The sequence below is a fragment of a genome, unplaced genomic scaffold, assembly GCF_019419815.1.
Source record: "Pyrus x bretschneideri cultivar Hongxiangsu unplaced genomic scaffold, Pyrus_bretschneideri_v1 Contig23, whole genome shotgun sequence".
Classification (NCBI taxonomy): domain Eukaryota; kingdom Viridiplantae; phylum Streptophyta; class Magnoliopsida; order Rosales; family Rosaceae; genus Pyrus; species Pyrus x bretschneideri.
The window spans coordinates 1,723,891-1,740,904 of NW_025999535.1; the positions used below are offsets into that span (position 1 = coordinate 1,723,891).

Genomic DNA, 17,014 nt, shown 5'->3' on the forward strand with positions numbered 1-17,014 from the left:
TTTAACTGCTTATTATATTTCTAGTAATAATGAGCTTTCAACGTAAAAGAATTGAAGTTTATGCATGGACAAGAGGCGAGGATCTTAACCTATCAATATAATTTTGATTTTAGACCCTGAAATTCAACTTTTTTCCTACCTAGATTGCAACTTTTAGGGTTGTTTTAAAATAAAAATTTAATCGAGAAAGATTAGATGAGATTAGCTTAGATTATACGAGATTAGCTTTTTGGCAATGGTCGCTTACGAGGCACCTACCTACACATGAAGGGATGAGGACTATTATGCCCAAACCCCTTGGGTCCCTCCTCCACCATTTTTCTAAAGAAATACAAAGGAAAGTAAATGAAAAAATACAAGTGGGGGACTAAGTTAAAATCCGTAATGACCAAATGATCAATGAAACTGATAATAAAGACAAAATGAAATATCACTAGCAAGGGTAAAGGCAACAAAATCTGGAACCGTAAAAAATCAGTGATAGACATAACTATCTGCCCGAAATGAAGCTAAAGAATCAATAACTTGATTTTCTTCTCGATAAACATGTTCATATGAACTGCATTTGACAAAGTTGTTATTCTAATGAAACCAAGTGATCAATCCAATTCAACAAAGCGATCAAATCCAATCCAATCCAAAACAAACCAACGTAAATGGATCCGATGGCGTATTTGCTTGTGAGAATCCAATCGAATCCAATAAAGTTTTCTCTGGTATGTTTATTAAATTTAATATATAACGAACAATTTAAACTATTTGATAGAACTACATTTAATATAATGTGAAACGAATACACTTTTCTTTAGCGTTTAATCTTTGTTTTTACACCTATATCGATTAGAACTTGTGACTGAATTAGACTCGACGAAAGTTGTTTCACATTTGATGTATTTATGTTTCATACTATTAAAAATGGAGATCCAATCCAAACCAATAAAAGGAATTGGGTTGGTTTGGATTGAAAATCAACAATCCAAAATATATATTGGATCAAATGTGGATTCGTTAGATTTTATAAATCGACGAGCGCTCGTAATTGTTTTAATTTCTATGTTGAATGTGATGTTTTACATTGAGAAAGTGAATCCCGTGCCAAGAAAATAAAGCTTCGCATGTAAGTTTAAATGATCTTGAGCGTCTCCATGCAAAGCAGCATTTATTAAAACCGTACATATCTTGAATGGCTAGATTTTTCTAAACCAATGAACATTCCTAGCTGCTTTACATTTTGTACGGGATGTGATGCAACAATTTTCCATGTTGAAAAAAGGAATTCTACGCTAAATGAATCCTACGCTAGGGTTGCTTGTTAGTTTATTTTTCTTTTTGTTTGTTTGCAAAGAGTTCAGGGGAGGAGAGACCTACTCCGTACCAGGGCCAGAGCATGCCACAGCCACTAGGTTCTTTAAAGACTCACGGAAGGGTTCTAGCCCCTTTTTTGATTCTTACAGATCTCTCACCAAGAGAAATTGTTGATAGTGGATTTCGAACCTAAGTCTTGATATAACGAAGAAAACAAACATTACCAACTCAATCCTCATTAGTCGTTTTATTTTTCTTTTTGTTGGAATAGATGATTGATAATTTATCAATACATATAGAAACATAATCATGAATCCAAGAGTTCATAAATAAACTAGTATCTGTGGTTCACCCGTTGAAGTATAGAAAATTAGGGTTATCTTCTTGCTCATAGAATTATAGAACGTGAGAGAATTTTCATTCTGATCAAAACACAAAGCAGTACATTACATGTCATTATTTAATTGGAGGAATTTTTTGTTTCAAGTGTCTCTCAAATTGTACAATAACATAAGGTGTCCTCGTGTTCGGTGCACATTGAAAAATGTATGGTAGAATGTAAGATAATATTATCATTATCTTTGGCTCCATGAATGATAAGTTTCCAAGTGTCCGCAAATGCGACAAGAATGGAAAATGGAGATTGTATGTATGTTGATAACAACCCCAATAATAATATGTTCCAATCTAAAAGATGGTGACTTGATTGAAGATTAGTTTATTCGAAATTTACCTTTACTTTTACCAAAAGGAACAATTGACTATAAACTAATTGGTTGTACAGGTCGACGGTATCCTCCCATTTCACCCAAAACTTTATTCGATCTCTGGCCTTTTTAGCTTTCTTTGTTTTGTTTGCTATGAATTTATTCTCTGCCCTTAAATAGTGAAATCTATATCTTGACCATGTACCCACAGTTTACAAACTTAAAACTTCCGTACTAGGAGGACCCCTTGTGAACCTAAAGATGTATATACGTAGACGAATTTATGGCACTATTTTGTATTAAGGGTTTAGGGTTTTTTTGTAGAAATGTATTTAACATTTTTTGTTTCTACAAATTAATGTTTTAATGGTTTTAGATTTGTCTAATTTTTTACAAAGATGATCTATGAATAATGTTCTAAAAGATAGACGGTTCAAATCGTTAAAATATATTACTAAATGGGCCCTACAAAAACGTGTGTCAAAAACTGTTTAAGAAAAGCAGTGCCACGAATCCTGCCCATATATATGTATATATTTTTCTTATAGTAATTAAAAAGTTCAAATTGTTCTCAAAGATATAATTTTGGTATATGAAAGAACAGACTCTTTTTTTATTTGTAAAAAGGTTCACAAGTATTTGATGCTACGCGTATTATAGCTCAAATAAAAGATTTGCTAAGATGTCACTGATGTATAATTACGTGGTGAGACTTGAGATATATAATACATGTATGGTTATATAAAATTGAGCTTTAATGAAAAAGGCTTTTCTAAACTTTTTATTAACAAAAAATCATTCACTAACTTTATTTAATAAAAAAAACTTAAATTTTAATAAAAATAACTTAAGTTTTAATAAAAATGATAAAAGTTTAACATAATAATTAAAAAAATAAAATCTAACGCGTGCGTCACATCACTCAGTTCCACACACTTTCCCTCCATCCCTCTTTCTCCATCCACCGTTATTAGCTCCTCTCTCTCTCTCTCTCTCTCTCTCTCTCTCACATATTCCCATTAAATTTCTCTCTCCTCTGATCTTACCTATTCATATTAACTTTTTTTTTGTTTTCTCATCTCTCATATGACTCTACTCTCACTCCATAAATATTGCAATTTTTACTTTTTATTTTATTGTATGTTTATTTGACCATTATTCCATAAATTTTTTGGAACAAACTAAGTAATAATATTACAAGACAAAAAGTAAAGAAAAATTTTCATTTTTTAGTTTCATAAACAATGCTTATTTTAATTTCAAAATAGTGATTTTATCTTTAATTTGGACAATTTTTTAAGTTTGTGTCATGTTATGTTAACACTAGTTATTTTTACAACTGAACATTGATTATTTCTAGAATCGAACACTGATTATATTTAGAACTTAACACTAACTATTTCTCAAACCAAATAATGACTAACTCTTAAACCGAATACTAGTATTATCACAATTTCTTAAACTGAACATTGACTATTTCGTAAACTGAATACTTACTATTTCTTAAACTGAACACTAATACTATCACTATTTCGTAAACTAAACATTGACTATTTCTTAAACCGAACACTATTGCTATCACTAATTCGTAAACTAGTACTATCATTATTTCGTAAATTACTAACTATTTCTTAAACCAAACACTTATACTATCACTATTTCGTAAACAAAACACTAACCATTTCTTAAACCAGACACTAGTATTATCACTTTTTCTTAAAAAGAAAACTAGCTATTTCTTAAATTGAATCCTAATACTATCATTATTTCGTAAACTGAACATTGACTATTTCTTAAACTAAACACTAATATTATCACTATTTCATAAATTAAACACTAACTATTTATTAAATTGAACACTAGTACTATCGCTATTTCATTAACCAGGGTAGAGAAAACAATGGACAATAGATGAAGCTCAACTGGAAAATGCACACTAACATCTATGGTTTTGGGGGCCAAGAAATTAGTGGCCAATGGTTTGAAAAATAAACTTGGAAAAGGCATGTCATCAACATTAACTAGATACAAATGATTAGTTGTTATACTGATTAATGGATGAGTCGTGAACATTCGAACAATGAATAGCAAACCCAAATAATTATTCTATACATGAGAATGTCGTCAAAAGTATTATGATGGTCGAATATCTTCAGGAAGTGTAATCCAAAGCAATTAGTCATTTAAGTCTGAAGAGAGCATGTATTTCTCTAATTTTAGGAAATATGAGAGCCTATTCCATTCTCACAAAAAGTTCAAATAGGAAATCATCAGTTAATATTATTATGGGAGATAGTTTATTACATTTTCGTTAAAAATGGCGAGAGTGGGAATATGAGGGGAGCATTGAAAGTACTAACTATCATCATTAAAGCTCCTAAACATGAAATAAAGAAAGAGGAAGGAGGCACGTGGAGCTATGAAGCTAGGGTTTGAAGTTACTAAAGAAAATAATAATAAAAGATGTGGGCTGCTACAATATATATGGTAAGTTTACAAAATTTGCAATGCACTCGCTTTTGTGAGGTTATTTTTTGGTTATTATTATTATTATTATTTTGTCCTTGTTAGACCATCTCCAACCCTTGGCCTAAAACCTAAAATTTTTAGCCCAAAAATAACTTTTCTGCTCCAACCCTTCTGGCCTAAAATTTTACACTGAGATTATTAAAGAATGAACTTAGGCTAATTTTTTTTCTTAAATTAACCTTTTAAAAAAATTATGTAGACTATCGTAAATTAATTTTATGAACATTTTAATCTAAAAATATTTAAATTCTGATAAATATTGAAAAATAACTAAATCGACACATGAAACTCACCAAACTTTCAACTTTTACCAATCGTTCAACTTTCACCAAAATTTCAACATTCACCAATCGTTCAACTTTTAGCAATCTTTCAACTTTCATCAATCATCCTTTATATAAACACATGTTGAATATTAGTTGATCACACAATCTTCAACCTTCAATCATCCTCTATATTCACCAATCTTTTAACTTTCAAAGTGTTTTTGTTTCCTAAAAATCCTCAATATCTCATCAATGGGTGATAGAAAAAGGTGTAACAGGGCAATGCAGATGACACAATATCAAGTAAGCCTTGACATTGAGGATATAGAAATGATCAACGTAGAAGCTGAACTTGCAAACTCGTTTATGCAATATGAGCACCATGCCGAATCTAGCTATCGTGGTTCTGTCACGAGGCGTTCATTTGTGTAGCATGATAGAGAAGAGTGTCATGACCGAATGATGAAAGATTATTTCATCGAACGTCCGAGATTTCCTGCTCATGATTTTCAAAGGCGGTTTCAGATGAGGAGAGAGCTTTTTGATAGCATCTTGAACGCAGTTGTCAATCATAACCACTACTTTGCAAGGAAGATAGATATCGTTGACCAACAAAGTCTGTCACCTCATCAGAAGCTCACTTCTACATTTCAGATACTAGCTAATGGGTGCTCTATAGATTCAATTGACGAATATTGCTGACTTACGGAGAGTACTGGTATTGAGAACCCGAAACGCTTCTGTCAAGCAATTCAAGCCATATATGGAGCCACATACCTCTGCAAGCCAAATCGTGAAGACTTGAAAAGGCTTCTACGTAAGGTAGACTGAAGAGGCTTCTACGCAAGGTAGACAAAAGAGGCTTCCCTAGCATGATAGGAAGTCTCGATTGTATGCATTGGGAGTGGAAGAATTATCCTACTGCTTGGGCTGGCCAATTCAAGGGCCGTCATAACAAGCCAACCATAGTGCTCGAGGCTGTGGCGTCTTATGACACATGGATTTGGCATGCATTCTTTGGCACTCCTGGATCAAACAACGATATCAACATTCTTTGGTCTTCACCTCTGTTCGATGATGTTGTCAATGGATGGGCACCAGAATTTCAGTACAAGGTAAATGGTAATAGGTATGAGCTAGGTTACTACCTATGAGCTAGGTTACTACCTAACTGATGGTATTTATACTAGTTGGTCTACCTTTGTCAAAAGTTTTTCTCATCCCAATAGTGCAAAGAAGAAACTATTTTCACAGAGGCAATAGTCTTATAGGAAGGATGTGGAAATAGCGTTCGAGATCCTACAAGCTCAATGAGCCATTGTTAGAGGGCCTGCATGACTTTGGCATACCACAGACCTCTATTCAATCATGATGACGTGCATAATTTTTCACAACATGATTGTAGAAGATGAATACATCGAAATTGAAGAAGATTTAGATGAAGATGTGGATGATGACCAACCAACACATGTGAAAGCTATTGCAAGAGATGTTGAATATCTCATTGAAACCACATATGAGACCCAATAGGATAGGGTCACATTGAATGAGTATATGAGACGTTTACATAGAATCCAAGCTCCTGAAGGTCACGACACACTCCACAAGGATTTGGTTGAGCATGTATGGCACTGAGAAGGTGAACGTTGATGATGTTGGTTGAGCATTTATGTAATAATTTTAAGTGTACTATGTTGGTATTTTCTAGTAATAAATTTAAGTGTCTTCTTGTGCAAATTGCACGCTTCCTTTCCACAAAGTGTACACTTTGTTGATAATCTTCCACCGATCATAAACACCACCAGTTTCCCTTCAACCGACATTGGAGTTTTCATGGAACTTATCAACGATTTTACCCCACAAAACCTTTCTATTTTGATTCGTGCCGACGGCACCATCTTCGCTAATAGAAATCCATGCCAAACATAAAGCAATATCTTTGTCAAATGTCCAATTACGACCTCTAACTTGCTCTTTTGCCATCTTGAAAATTTGGAAATGAGAAGAAATGGTAGAAAGAAAAATTTGAAGAATTGTAGGAGAAAAGTGAGTTTTGTGTGGATGTTCGAACAAATACATAGGTATTTGTAGAGTTTTTGGGTGAATTTTGAGTTAAATAATTTTTTTAAAATTATTTTCGCCGTTAGATTTAAATTTGGACCATTAGATTTTTATTTATTTATTTATTTATTATTATTATTATTATTACCGTTATATTTGATTATATTTGATCTAAGCTGTTAGATTCAATAAGTATATAAATATAAAACTAAAAAAAATAAATTGAACCTGGACCGTTGGATTAACCAATGGCCCATTTAAATCTAGTTGTTGGTTCGAGAAAAGTAGTCGTTGGGCTATAGTACCGGTTGACATGTGGGGGGACAACCCTACGTGATTGGGCCTCGGCCGGGAAGATACCTTGCGCGTGCAGTGCGTTGGGCGACTCGGTTTTGGGGTCTGGGCTTCACAGCCCACTTTTCACTCTCACCCATGGGCCCCACTTCAATTTGTGGGCTAAAAACTGGCCAGTATTTGGCCCCCTTTTTAAGTTTTAGGTTTAGGTCTTGGGTTGGATTTGGGAAGGGGAAGAGAAAATTTGGGTTTTAGCCCAGGGTTGGAGTGGTCTTATTAAATAAAATTATAGGGTGGTTTTTGGTTAAAATGCAAACTTTTGAAGTTATTTTCATTAGTTTTCCTTATATAAAATTGGTGATAGGGAATTTTAACTTCGTTTGGACCTAGCTAGTTTTATGGCTGAAATATGGGGATGATGGATGTTACCGGCATAAGATAGACAAACACTTAATTAAATACCATTGCTGTATGGCAGGTTTTCTTCACAAATAGATGGATGCAATTTTTTATTTTATTTTTTGGTGTAGGTGATAGATTGTGGGTATTTTCCTAAGTTGGTCCTAAGCATTTCATTTTCCCGGTGGCTGGATATGCTTCTTGGATTTCATTCTCAAATTAGGGTACAAAAATCCTACAAAAGAGAAGATGAATAGGAACCAGAATAAGTATAGCATCGTGCATCGTGCATGAAAATGACAACAGTTAGTGAGTGGTTTCCGAACATCTACAATTTGTTTCCATTTTCGTTGTTTTTTTGTTTCCTTGTTGGGTCAGGAACCCAGGAAAAAGATAGGGCAACAAGTTATCAGAACGTTCTGTGTTAATAATACAATGATATTTATAATTTTCTATATTTATTTGTATTATTGATATAGAACGCCACAATAACAGTGTAAACATATAATATAAATGAAGAAAATTAAGGTTTCGCCATAAAATTCATTAGGAACATAACAAGCAACTCAATTACTTATAAACACATAAAATACATTTCTTTCTTCAATATAGTGATGCTCTCAACAATGAGATTGATGCTCTTATAACAATCCATTCGTCGTGTATCGTGTCTATAGGCACACAAAAAGAAAATCTAAAAAATCCAAAGCCACTTGTGGGACTTTGTTCTCATGCTTCTTGCACCTTCACAGTAGAACACGACAGGCTCGCCCATCTGCCCACTTGCCCAGATATGTGCCTTTTGGCGCAGCGGCATGAAGCCACAGAAAAAGAATTTTAGGTTATCTTCTCTCTTTTGGTTATTAGCTTTTTTTTAGTTGCTTTTGTTAGGGTTTTTGTGTAAATTAGTTAGGTATTATTATGTACGTGAGGTTCACCAAAAAACAGTAAGTAATGAGAACTAACTAACTAGATTAGGGTTTTTGAGTCTTGGACAAAAACAGTGAGTCTACCAAAGCAATCCATTAGGGTTTTTGAGTATTGGACCGAAATGGATGGAGGATTTTTTTGGGGGGTAAAAAATAGGGTAACTAACAAGACTGAGCTAGCTTTGAGTCATTGTCCACTAATGATCTATGTACGAACTTGAGTCAGTGTATGATGTGTATCCCTCCTATTTTAGATAAGCACCAAACATCGGCATCCATGACTTTTGTTTAATTTAACTGGACTCGTTCTCTTCAGACAACTAGTCTGCAGAGTAAGATTTTTACATATTTATTAAGGAATGCTAGTCATCGTCTCAAATGAACTTCCTCATTTTATCTTCAACTTTCATTTCATTTTCATGATGCAATTTCACAAGAAAATTGAAAACTTTTTTTTTTTTTTTTTTTTTTGTAGAAAAGCCTTTAAAGATATCATATCTGCAAAATCTCATTTGAGCTAGTAAACAAAGAAATTAGGCAAAAAAATGGGCATACTAGTTTGGTTCGTCTTGCTGTTACGGCGAGTCATGGGCTCAAATGGGACATTGAAGTCTAAATCTACAATATTTGGGTCTTGCTCCCGCTATGTTTTCCCACATGTTCTTCGATCCTTTTAACCATATGTTTTATATTAAATTTTGATAATGTTAATTGAACATTTAGATAACTTCTAATTTGAATGATTTTTTGCAAAGTTGATCATAAAGACTAACCTAACATTTAGGCGGTTTCGATCCTCAAACAATATTAAGAATCAAAAAGAGTCGAGCAAGTAAAATGAGAAAATCTAAATGAGAAGGTTGCTAGTATTTCTCTTATTTATTTAGGACATGTATTAAGTGGAGGATGGGGGTGCTGCATCTGTCTTGTCATTTGGACCTTGTATATCATGCTCCACATTGCATATTTGCAAATTAATCAACAAAAGGGTTTTGTGTGTGTGTGTGTGTGTGATGCGTGAAAAGAAAGCAAAGCATATTAATAATACATAGTGATTGCATATCACAAACTCCAATTAGTGTTTCAATTATTTTCTATAGTTGCTTTTTATGAGAAGAAATATCGTCTATTCGCATCCAACTAGCCATGCTTTTGACTTCTTATTAAGCAATGATCATATCCAAAAACCCATTATAATAACTTAATTATCTTGACTTGACGAGCCTCAGAATGATATATTATTCGTAACACGTTAATCAGTTGATGAATATGTTGTTTAATTTTGATTATTAATAAGATGAGTAATGTTAAGGAGATTTCATATGATGTGGTTGTGAACGATTAAATTATTATTTAAGTGTTGATTAACGTGTTTATTTTCTACTAGTTACTGGTAACACATCACTTGATTTATAAATTTAGTTTACCTAACATTATCCTAATATAAATACTACCGTTTTGCATCAAAAACTTAATTATCTTTATCCATCTTCATCTCAACCATATCCTTATCATTTCAAGATTCTGATTCTTTAAAGCAAATTCATACGCAATGCATGACAAAAACTACAGAGATATGGTATGACATGAATGTACGGAGCACACACTTAATCTGTACTAGAAAATAAAAAACTTTATCTTGTCATCATCATCATCATCATCACCATCATCATCATCATAATTAACTCTACTTTTTCATAGGGAGGGCAGATTCCTCCCACTTCTTGTGACCTCCTGTGGCTTCATATTTGTGTGGTCACGGTTAAGTCGCGTCAACATTTTATATTACTATTCATTTTTGTCTTATAAAAATGTTAACGTGGCTTAATCGTGACCACACAAAATAGAAGGGCACGGGAAGTGGGAGGGCAGAAAATCTGCCTCCTTTTCATAGATCCAATACCAGCTAATTAAAGACAAATTAGAGCAACTCTATTCTTAAAAAATGAGATGGCTGAAAGTTTATTTAATCCACCTAAATGAATTGTAATTGACTCCAATGAACAGTAATTGACCAAATGCATTTTCATTCCTAAAAAATAAGTTGAGCAAGAGTCTGGTCAATTCGTATTAAAATATTATTAATTTTTTTATAAAATAATAAAAATTAATTTTATTTTTAATTTCGTATAGAATTTTTAACTAATCTTGTCACGTCACGTGTCATTTTCTGAAAGTACAATTTTTGCAAGAGATGGTTAGGTGTGTGTGTGTGTGTATATATATATATATAATCTTTTTTTTTCTATATTTTTAAATAATTTTTTATTAAGTTAATTAATCTGGACCAGTTGGATTTCAAAAGAATGAAATCCAACAATCCAAAAGTGGACACGTGGCCCACGGTAAGATTCTAACTTTTTTTTTTTAATGCTGGAACGCGCACCCACTCATGAATATATCCCATACGCCAGTGGCAAAAAAAAAAAAAAAAAAAAAAAGAAATTCACGTAGCTGACATCAGCCTAGCATCATGTAGGCCAATCCCTTACTCAACCCATTATGTGATGGGCTCAAAGCTAGCCTCTATTTTGGGCCAGCCTATTGGGTGGGGTGGAGTGAGTTTTTGAGGAGACTGGTTTAAAAAATAGACTTTGAAGTAGCACATTTATTAAGGGTGGAAGTGCTCTTAAGAAAGCTAAAAAAGCTACAATCATATCATGCATGAGATGGAATTATTCGATACAATAAATTAATGCTTAAGAAGTGTCCATGATACTGACAATTAATTTCTTTATTTTACACTGAATAAATTAGATAACTACTGCATAAGAAAATTTTAATGTCTAAGCCTCTAGTGAGTTGCAGCTGCAAGTGCTTCAAGAACCCTAAGGCTTCCAAGATGTGGAGGAACCTCAGCTATCATATTGTAAAGAAACTGGCCAATGATCATAGCGCTTGGCCCCGACACAAGCTTTTTCCAGGCCTCGTCGGCCTCCTCGCCGCGCTTTCGGAACACCTCCGTGGCATCCAACGGGTGCAGATTCCACCCTTTGATATTTTTAAGTCTATGAATCTTCTCCAGTTGTCGACATGCCAATTTGCACGTATTGTCCTTAATTTCGTCCACTGCTTGTTGTAGTAACCGAGCACGAGTTTCTTCATCCAAAAATAGCCCATACCTGAAGTACTTATCGAATTCAGGGACCCCTATTGCTCTTCGAATCCCTTTCGTGTAATCTGCATTGGGATCAAAGTACTCTCTCGCCTCATCCACCATTCCGTTTTGAACCATGTGGTCTACCCGTTTTGACACAAAAGAGTGCAGAACGGGTGTAGACACATCTACCCATAAAAAGCAACATTCATACTTGGACCGAAATTTATAGTCGTAATCATCGATCAACGCCTCGATGTATGAGTTGGAACCTCCAACGATGATTGGAAGCCGATCACGGCCTAAAATGGATTCAATGGCAAGTGAGGTTAGGTCACAAAAATCCCTGGCTGTAAAATCTTCATGAGGATCTAGCATCCCTAGCAAATGGTGCGGTACACCATGTTGCTCTTCTTTGGTTATTTTGTTGGTGACTATGTCAAGGCCTTCGTAGACTTGCATTTTGTCGGAGTTTATGATTTCTGCCGGGAAACAGGTGGCTAGGTCGATGGAGAGCCTTGACTTTCCGGTCCCTGTTGCTCCCATTACGATCACCACCTTCTCCTTCTGCCGGTGAGGATTGAACACGTCCATTTTATGATTATGGCCACTAGATGGAACATGTAGTAATGTTTGTATTTGTTTGCACATTGGCACCATGCTGGTGATGATCAAATACTTTATCTGCAAAAAGTTACAAAACATAAGGAAAACATAAAATTATGAAATCAAAACTTAAAACAAATCAAATTTGATCCAATTTTTGAGTCTGGTTTTAATATATTTACCTGTAAATTGGTTTATGAGATGCACCGGGACGAAGAAGCTAGAGGGATGTTGGCAGACGGTAATACGGCACACGCTTATTTGGCTCTTTTGATATAACTAGTTAACTAGAGAGAGAACTGATGTCATAAGTAACCAAAGTTATGAGGATACATAAATTTTCTCAAAAAGTTGAAGCAACTTCTTCACACCTCGTGTAGGAAAGGGGAGGTTTTCAATGCTTATATACGAGGAAAATTGGCAAGTTGGTCAGTTGGTTATGAATTTCGAATTACAAGTAGTCAACTTTAAACTTGTGGAGGTAGAAAAAAAAGGAAATTAAAAGAAGTGGTCTTGCAATATATTCCCTCCACAAAGTTTGATATATTTATTGATTTGATTTGATTTGATTGCTAGCTGCATATATAATATAGCTTTCGGGTTGCATATATAGTAATCAAAGTCATGAAAGAAAACAACAAACAATAACGAAAGCATGATTAGAGTTGCATATACGAGTTAGGCTAGTTGAACAAAGCAGTATGAACAATGTCTTTATATTCGATTTTGACGTCACTCTTATTGATTAAAACAGTTCGTGCCAAAACGAAAAACGAAAAACAAAACAAACATGATCCATGGTTTGATACATGAGTAGTAGTGGTAGTAGTACTGTAAGGCAAGTACCACTTCAAATTCATTGCAGCAAGATTTTGATTCTTAAAACGACATCTGATAGTTACGCTAATTGGACTCAACTGTAAATGCTTGCATTTTAATAAGCAAGATCTGATTCTTCGCATACAGTGGATTTGACAAAACCAATGTCTGGTCTTGAATCCGAATATAGAAAAAATAAAAAATAAAAATAAAAACCTAATGTAATTTTCAATGTGATTAAATCCCAAGGGCTTACTAATTAGGTTTATATGGCACCTAAAAATTAATTAAATATATGTATTACATACAGGGAAGGGAAGAATTTCATTTGACAACGGAATAAAAAGAACCAAATTAAATTAAATAAGTTTTCCAATATCAGAGTGTCGTTTTAGTGATGGTCAAATCAATGGTCACTTTTCTCATTTGGGATGTAATAGAATAACTCACTTTATTCTGTAAAATTTTCTTGGGACTCCACTGAATCTACCTAGCTTGGTCGTATTTCGATCACAAAGTAATTAACTTGTAAAAGTTAAATATAATATTACAAGGGTAGCTAATTGATCATTAGGTTCCATTAAATAAATTCTGTTTAGAGGGTTTTGATTCCCTTTCACTCTCAAAAAACGAAAAATCTTGTTAACTTGGGTCGCCATGTAGAATGTTTGATTCGTAGAACTTTCTAATTATGATGTAACATATATACATGAACAGATTGCAGGATAGTGAGGATAATTATAGTGAGGATAATTATGATCTTTGGCATGCATTTCAAATGATTTGTCTAATCATATATATGATCAGTATATAGGATAGGGTTTGCTAGATTGGTTTCCACCAAGAGAAACTGAAAACGATTTGGTATGGAATTTTTGGGTTATGTCATGCTTTGATTAGTACAGGCCAATAACAGTTAATCACTAGAAATCGACTAATAAAATTATAAAGAGAAATAATGTCACGGATAATCATTCACACACAAGTGATCTGAATTGTATTCATAGTTTAGACCATCTTCAACCCTTGAGAATAAAGTTTAAAAATTTTAAGCCATATCCCAGAAATTATTTTTCTCCTCCAACCCTTATGACTTAAAATTTTAACCCAAGATTATTAAACAATGATTTTAGCCTAACTTTATTTCTTCGGTAACTTTTTTGAAAATAAAATTTATATAGATTATCCTAATTTATTTTGATGAATGTTATAGTCTAAAAGTATTTAAATTCTGATAAGTAATTAAAAATCATACAAATACATAGGTATTTATAAAGTTTAAGTTAAATTTGATTTAAATTATTTTAGACGTTAGATTTAATTTTGGACCGCAAAATCTTATTTTTACTATTATATTTGATCTCATTTGATCATAGCCGTTAGATTATAAGTGAAAACCAAAAAAGTGTTTGAAATATAACAATTTGGTGGGTTCAGAATAATTTATACCAGACTTAAATCCTTGGGGAAATCTAGCCCAGAGATATATTTTATGCCCATGGCTTATTTTAGGCCATGGTTGGAGATGGTTTTTTTTTTTTTTTTTTTTTTTTTTTTTTTTGGTTTTGTTTGTGTTTGGGGGGGGTGTTTAAAGTTTATATTTTAAGTTTTATCCCATGGGTTGGAGATGGTCTTAGGATTTAGGTTCTATTTAGCCCAATTTCTAGTGATGTGTGTTACGCATGCATTAACACTTGAAGTCGTTCACTCGCGTACGAACAATTTTTTTTTTCTCAACTCGCGTATGGACTCTCAACTCATCATTATATGATGGCTTATTAGTTGAAATGCCCCCTGAAACTGCCATTGCATCTCAACTTACCCCTTGAAACTGACATTTTCAACTCTTTTGTTTCACTTTATCCACTTCCATTAATGGACTGTTAAATTTAAGGGTATTTTAATCATTTTAGTTGTTACACCTTTATTTACCTTTAGTGCCCACACTAAATAAGTCTCAATTTTATTTTTGACAACTCTAATTCAAACGCATAAATTTTGGGTATTTTTTAAAATAAATTATTTAATCAATAGAAAATTTTCAAGCAACAAAATCATTGTATCAACCAAAATAAGGCTTACATTTGTTTGTAGAGCCATTTCACTTGCAAGACATTCATGTATTGGCTCGAAACTTTGCAATTGAAAACTATTCATTACAACAAAATCATTATACCATTAAGCTATCCTATCCAAAATACTTCCCAAACAAAAAAAAAAAAAATCATTTAAAGCAAATGTGCACAGTTAAAAACAAAAAAATTCACATTGTTGAACATTGATTCCAGTAGGCATGAGCTTGTTCAAACTGTGCACATTTGCTTTAAATGATTTTTTTGGTTTGGGAAGTATTTAATTTGGATATGATAGCTTAATGATATAATGATTTTGTTGTAATGAATATTTTTCAATTGCAAAGTTTCGAGCCAATACATGGATGTCTTGCAAGTGAAATGACTTTACGAACAAATGTAACCTTTATTTTGGTTGATACAACGATTTTGTTGCTCGGAATTTTTCTATTGATTGAATAATTTATTTTTAAAAGTGCCCAAAATTTATGTTTTTGAATTAGAGTTGTCAAAAATAAAATTAAGACTTGTTTAGTGTGCAAGCTAGAGGTAAATAAATGTGTAAAAATTGAAATGTCTAAAATACCCTTAAGCTTAACAGTTCATTAATAGAAGTGGGTAAAGTGAGACAAAAGAGTTGAAAATGTCAGTTTCAAAGGGCAAAGTGAGACAAAACCGGTTTCAGGGGGTATACTAAGACTCATCGCAATTTCAAGGGGCATTTTGACTAATAAGCCTTGTATGATATATAGGTCAATCATATGCACTAAATAAATTATGAGGAATATTGTCACTAGCAATCATTCATGTACGTGCAAGTGATATGAATTCTATTTGGAGCTTAATCTTTAGAGGTTAGAGTTTAGGGTAATCGATTATCAGTCATGTGAGTTACGCATGCATTAGTGGCTGAGAGTCGTCCACCTGTGCATGAACTCTCCCAACTCATTATTGATATGTGTGTGTGTGTGTGTGTGTGTGAGATCAATCATATAGGGGTGTGAACATCTTCCATGACATGTACTCATTTCACATCGAAGAGAACCAAAATGGTGTAAATCAGATCACGCGGCCAGCTGGGACTAGGGTGATGGGATGAAGTTGAAAAAAAAAAAGCAAAGCTTTTTAATCATCATGGATGAGAAACCTTTCTATATAACTTTATTATTTCCATTCCATGTACAGACACAGTTGCATCGATCAAATTAACATCCCATCGATCAAAGTTCACATAAAATCAAAGTCAGAAAAAGCTTTTATAAATTATAATTATGATTTCGTTTCAATAATTTCAGCTGTGCAAAGAAAAGAAAAAACAAAGTTGAATGCGGCGAGATATCGAGTTGAAAATGGCCTATCCGTAACTGCAAATTATTTGCTGTGGGGCGGTGGCTGGCTCCTACCAACGTCACAACTAGCTAATCTAGCCTGGTCAAATACCAAAGACAGAATGAAAAAAAGGAGGATTGCAATGATGAATGTGATGGATGATTATAAGTGAAGGTGCCATTATTGGAGTATTGAGTAGGTAGTTGAACGTGCTCAAACGTTAAATAAAACTTCAATTCGTACGAGAAGTTATGACCCCGTATTCGTGCGGTCCCAGACATAATAAAACTCACATACTTATGTACCTCACTTCAGTTTCCACCCCCTCTTTCACCACACTCACTCTAGGTGCCACACCCAAGACCTTCTTCCTTTGCACGGAGACAAACTTGGCTACGTACACTAAAGGTACTATTTTGCATAAAGGTATTTTAAGTCAATCACACAATAAGTTTTAGAGTTTAACTAGTAGGGCTGAGGATTGTATTGAATGTATTTCAAGTCAATTGCGCAATATGGTTTAGAGTTAGCTAAACTAGAGATGCCACTATGCATGGCTCACGTGGCAATGAGTGAAAACTTGGAGAAAATTTTCGGTAGG

The 17,014-nt window shown here is 33.6% G+C and overlaps 1 protein-coding gene across 2 annotated transcripts; it reads right to left on the minus strand.

Annotated features, from left to right (window-relative positions):
* Positions 1–11,205: 11,205 nt before the first annotated feature.
* Positions 11,206–12,690, minus strand: LOC125478063 (adenylate isopentenyltransferase 3, chloroplastic-like). Of its 2 annotated transcripts, none has more exons than XM_048585812.1 (2): positions 12,376–12,690; positions 11,206–12,265 (listed from the first exon to the last, which is right to left on the minus strand). In XM_048585812.1, exon 2 carries the CDS (start codon positions 12,245–12,247, stop codon positions 11,285–11,287), a length of 963 nt encoding a protein of 320 aa, XP_048441769.1. In that variant the 5' UTR covers positions 12,248–12,265; positions 12,376–12,690; the 3' UTR covers positions 11,206–11,284. The 2 variants fall into 2 exon arrangements, with proteins under 2 accessions (XP_048441769.1, XP_048441768.1); XM_048585811.1 differs by having other exon boundaries at positions 11,206–12,271.
* Between the last annotated feature and the right edge of the window lie 4,324 nt (positions 12,691–17,014).

Excerpts from the sequence above, each read along its gene's own strand:
- LOC125478063 (XM_048585812.1), bottom strand. The coding sequence starts at position 12,247 with ATGGTGCCAATGTGCAAACAAATACAAACATTACTACATGTTCCATCT.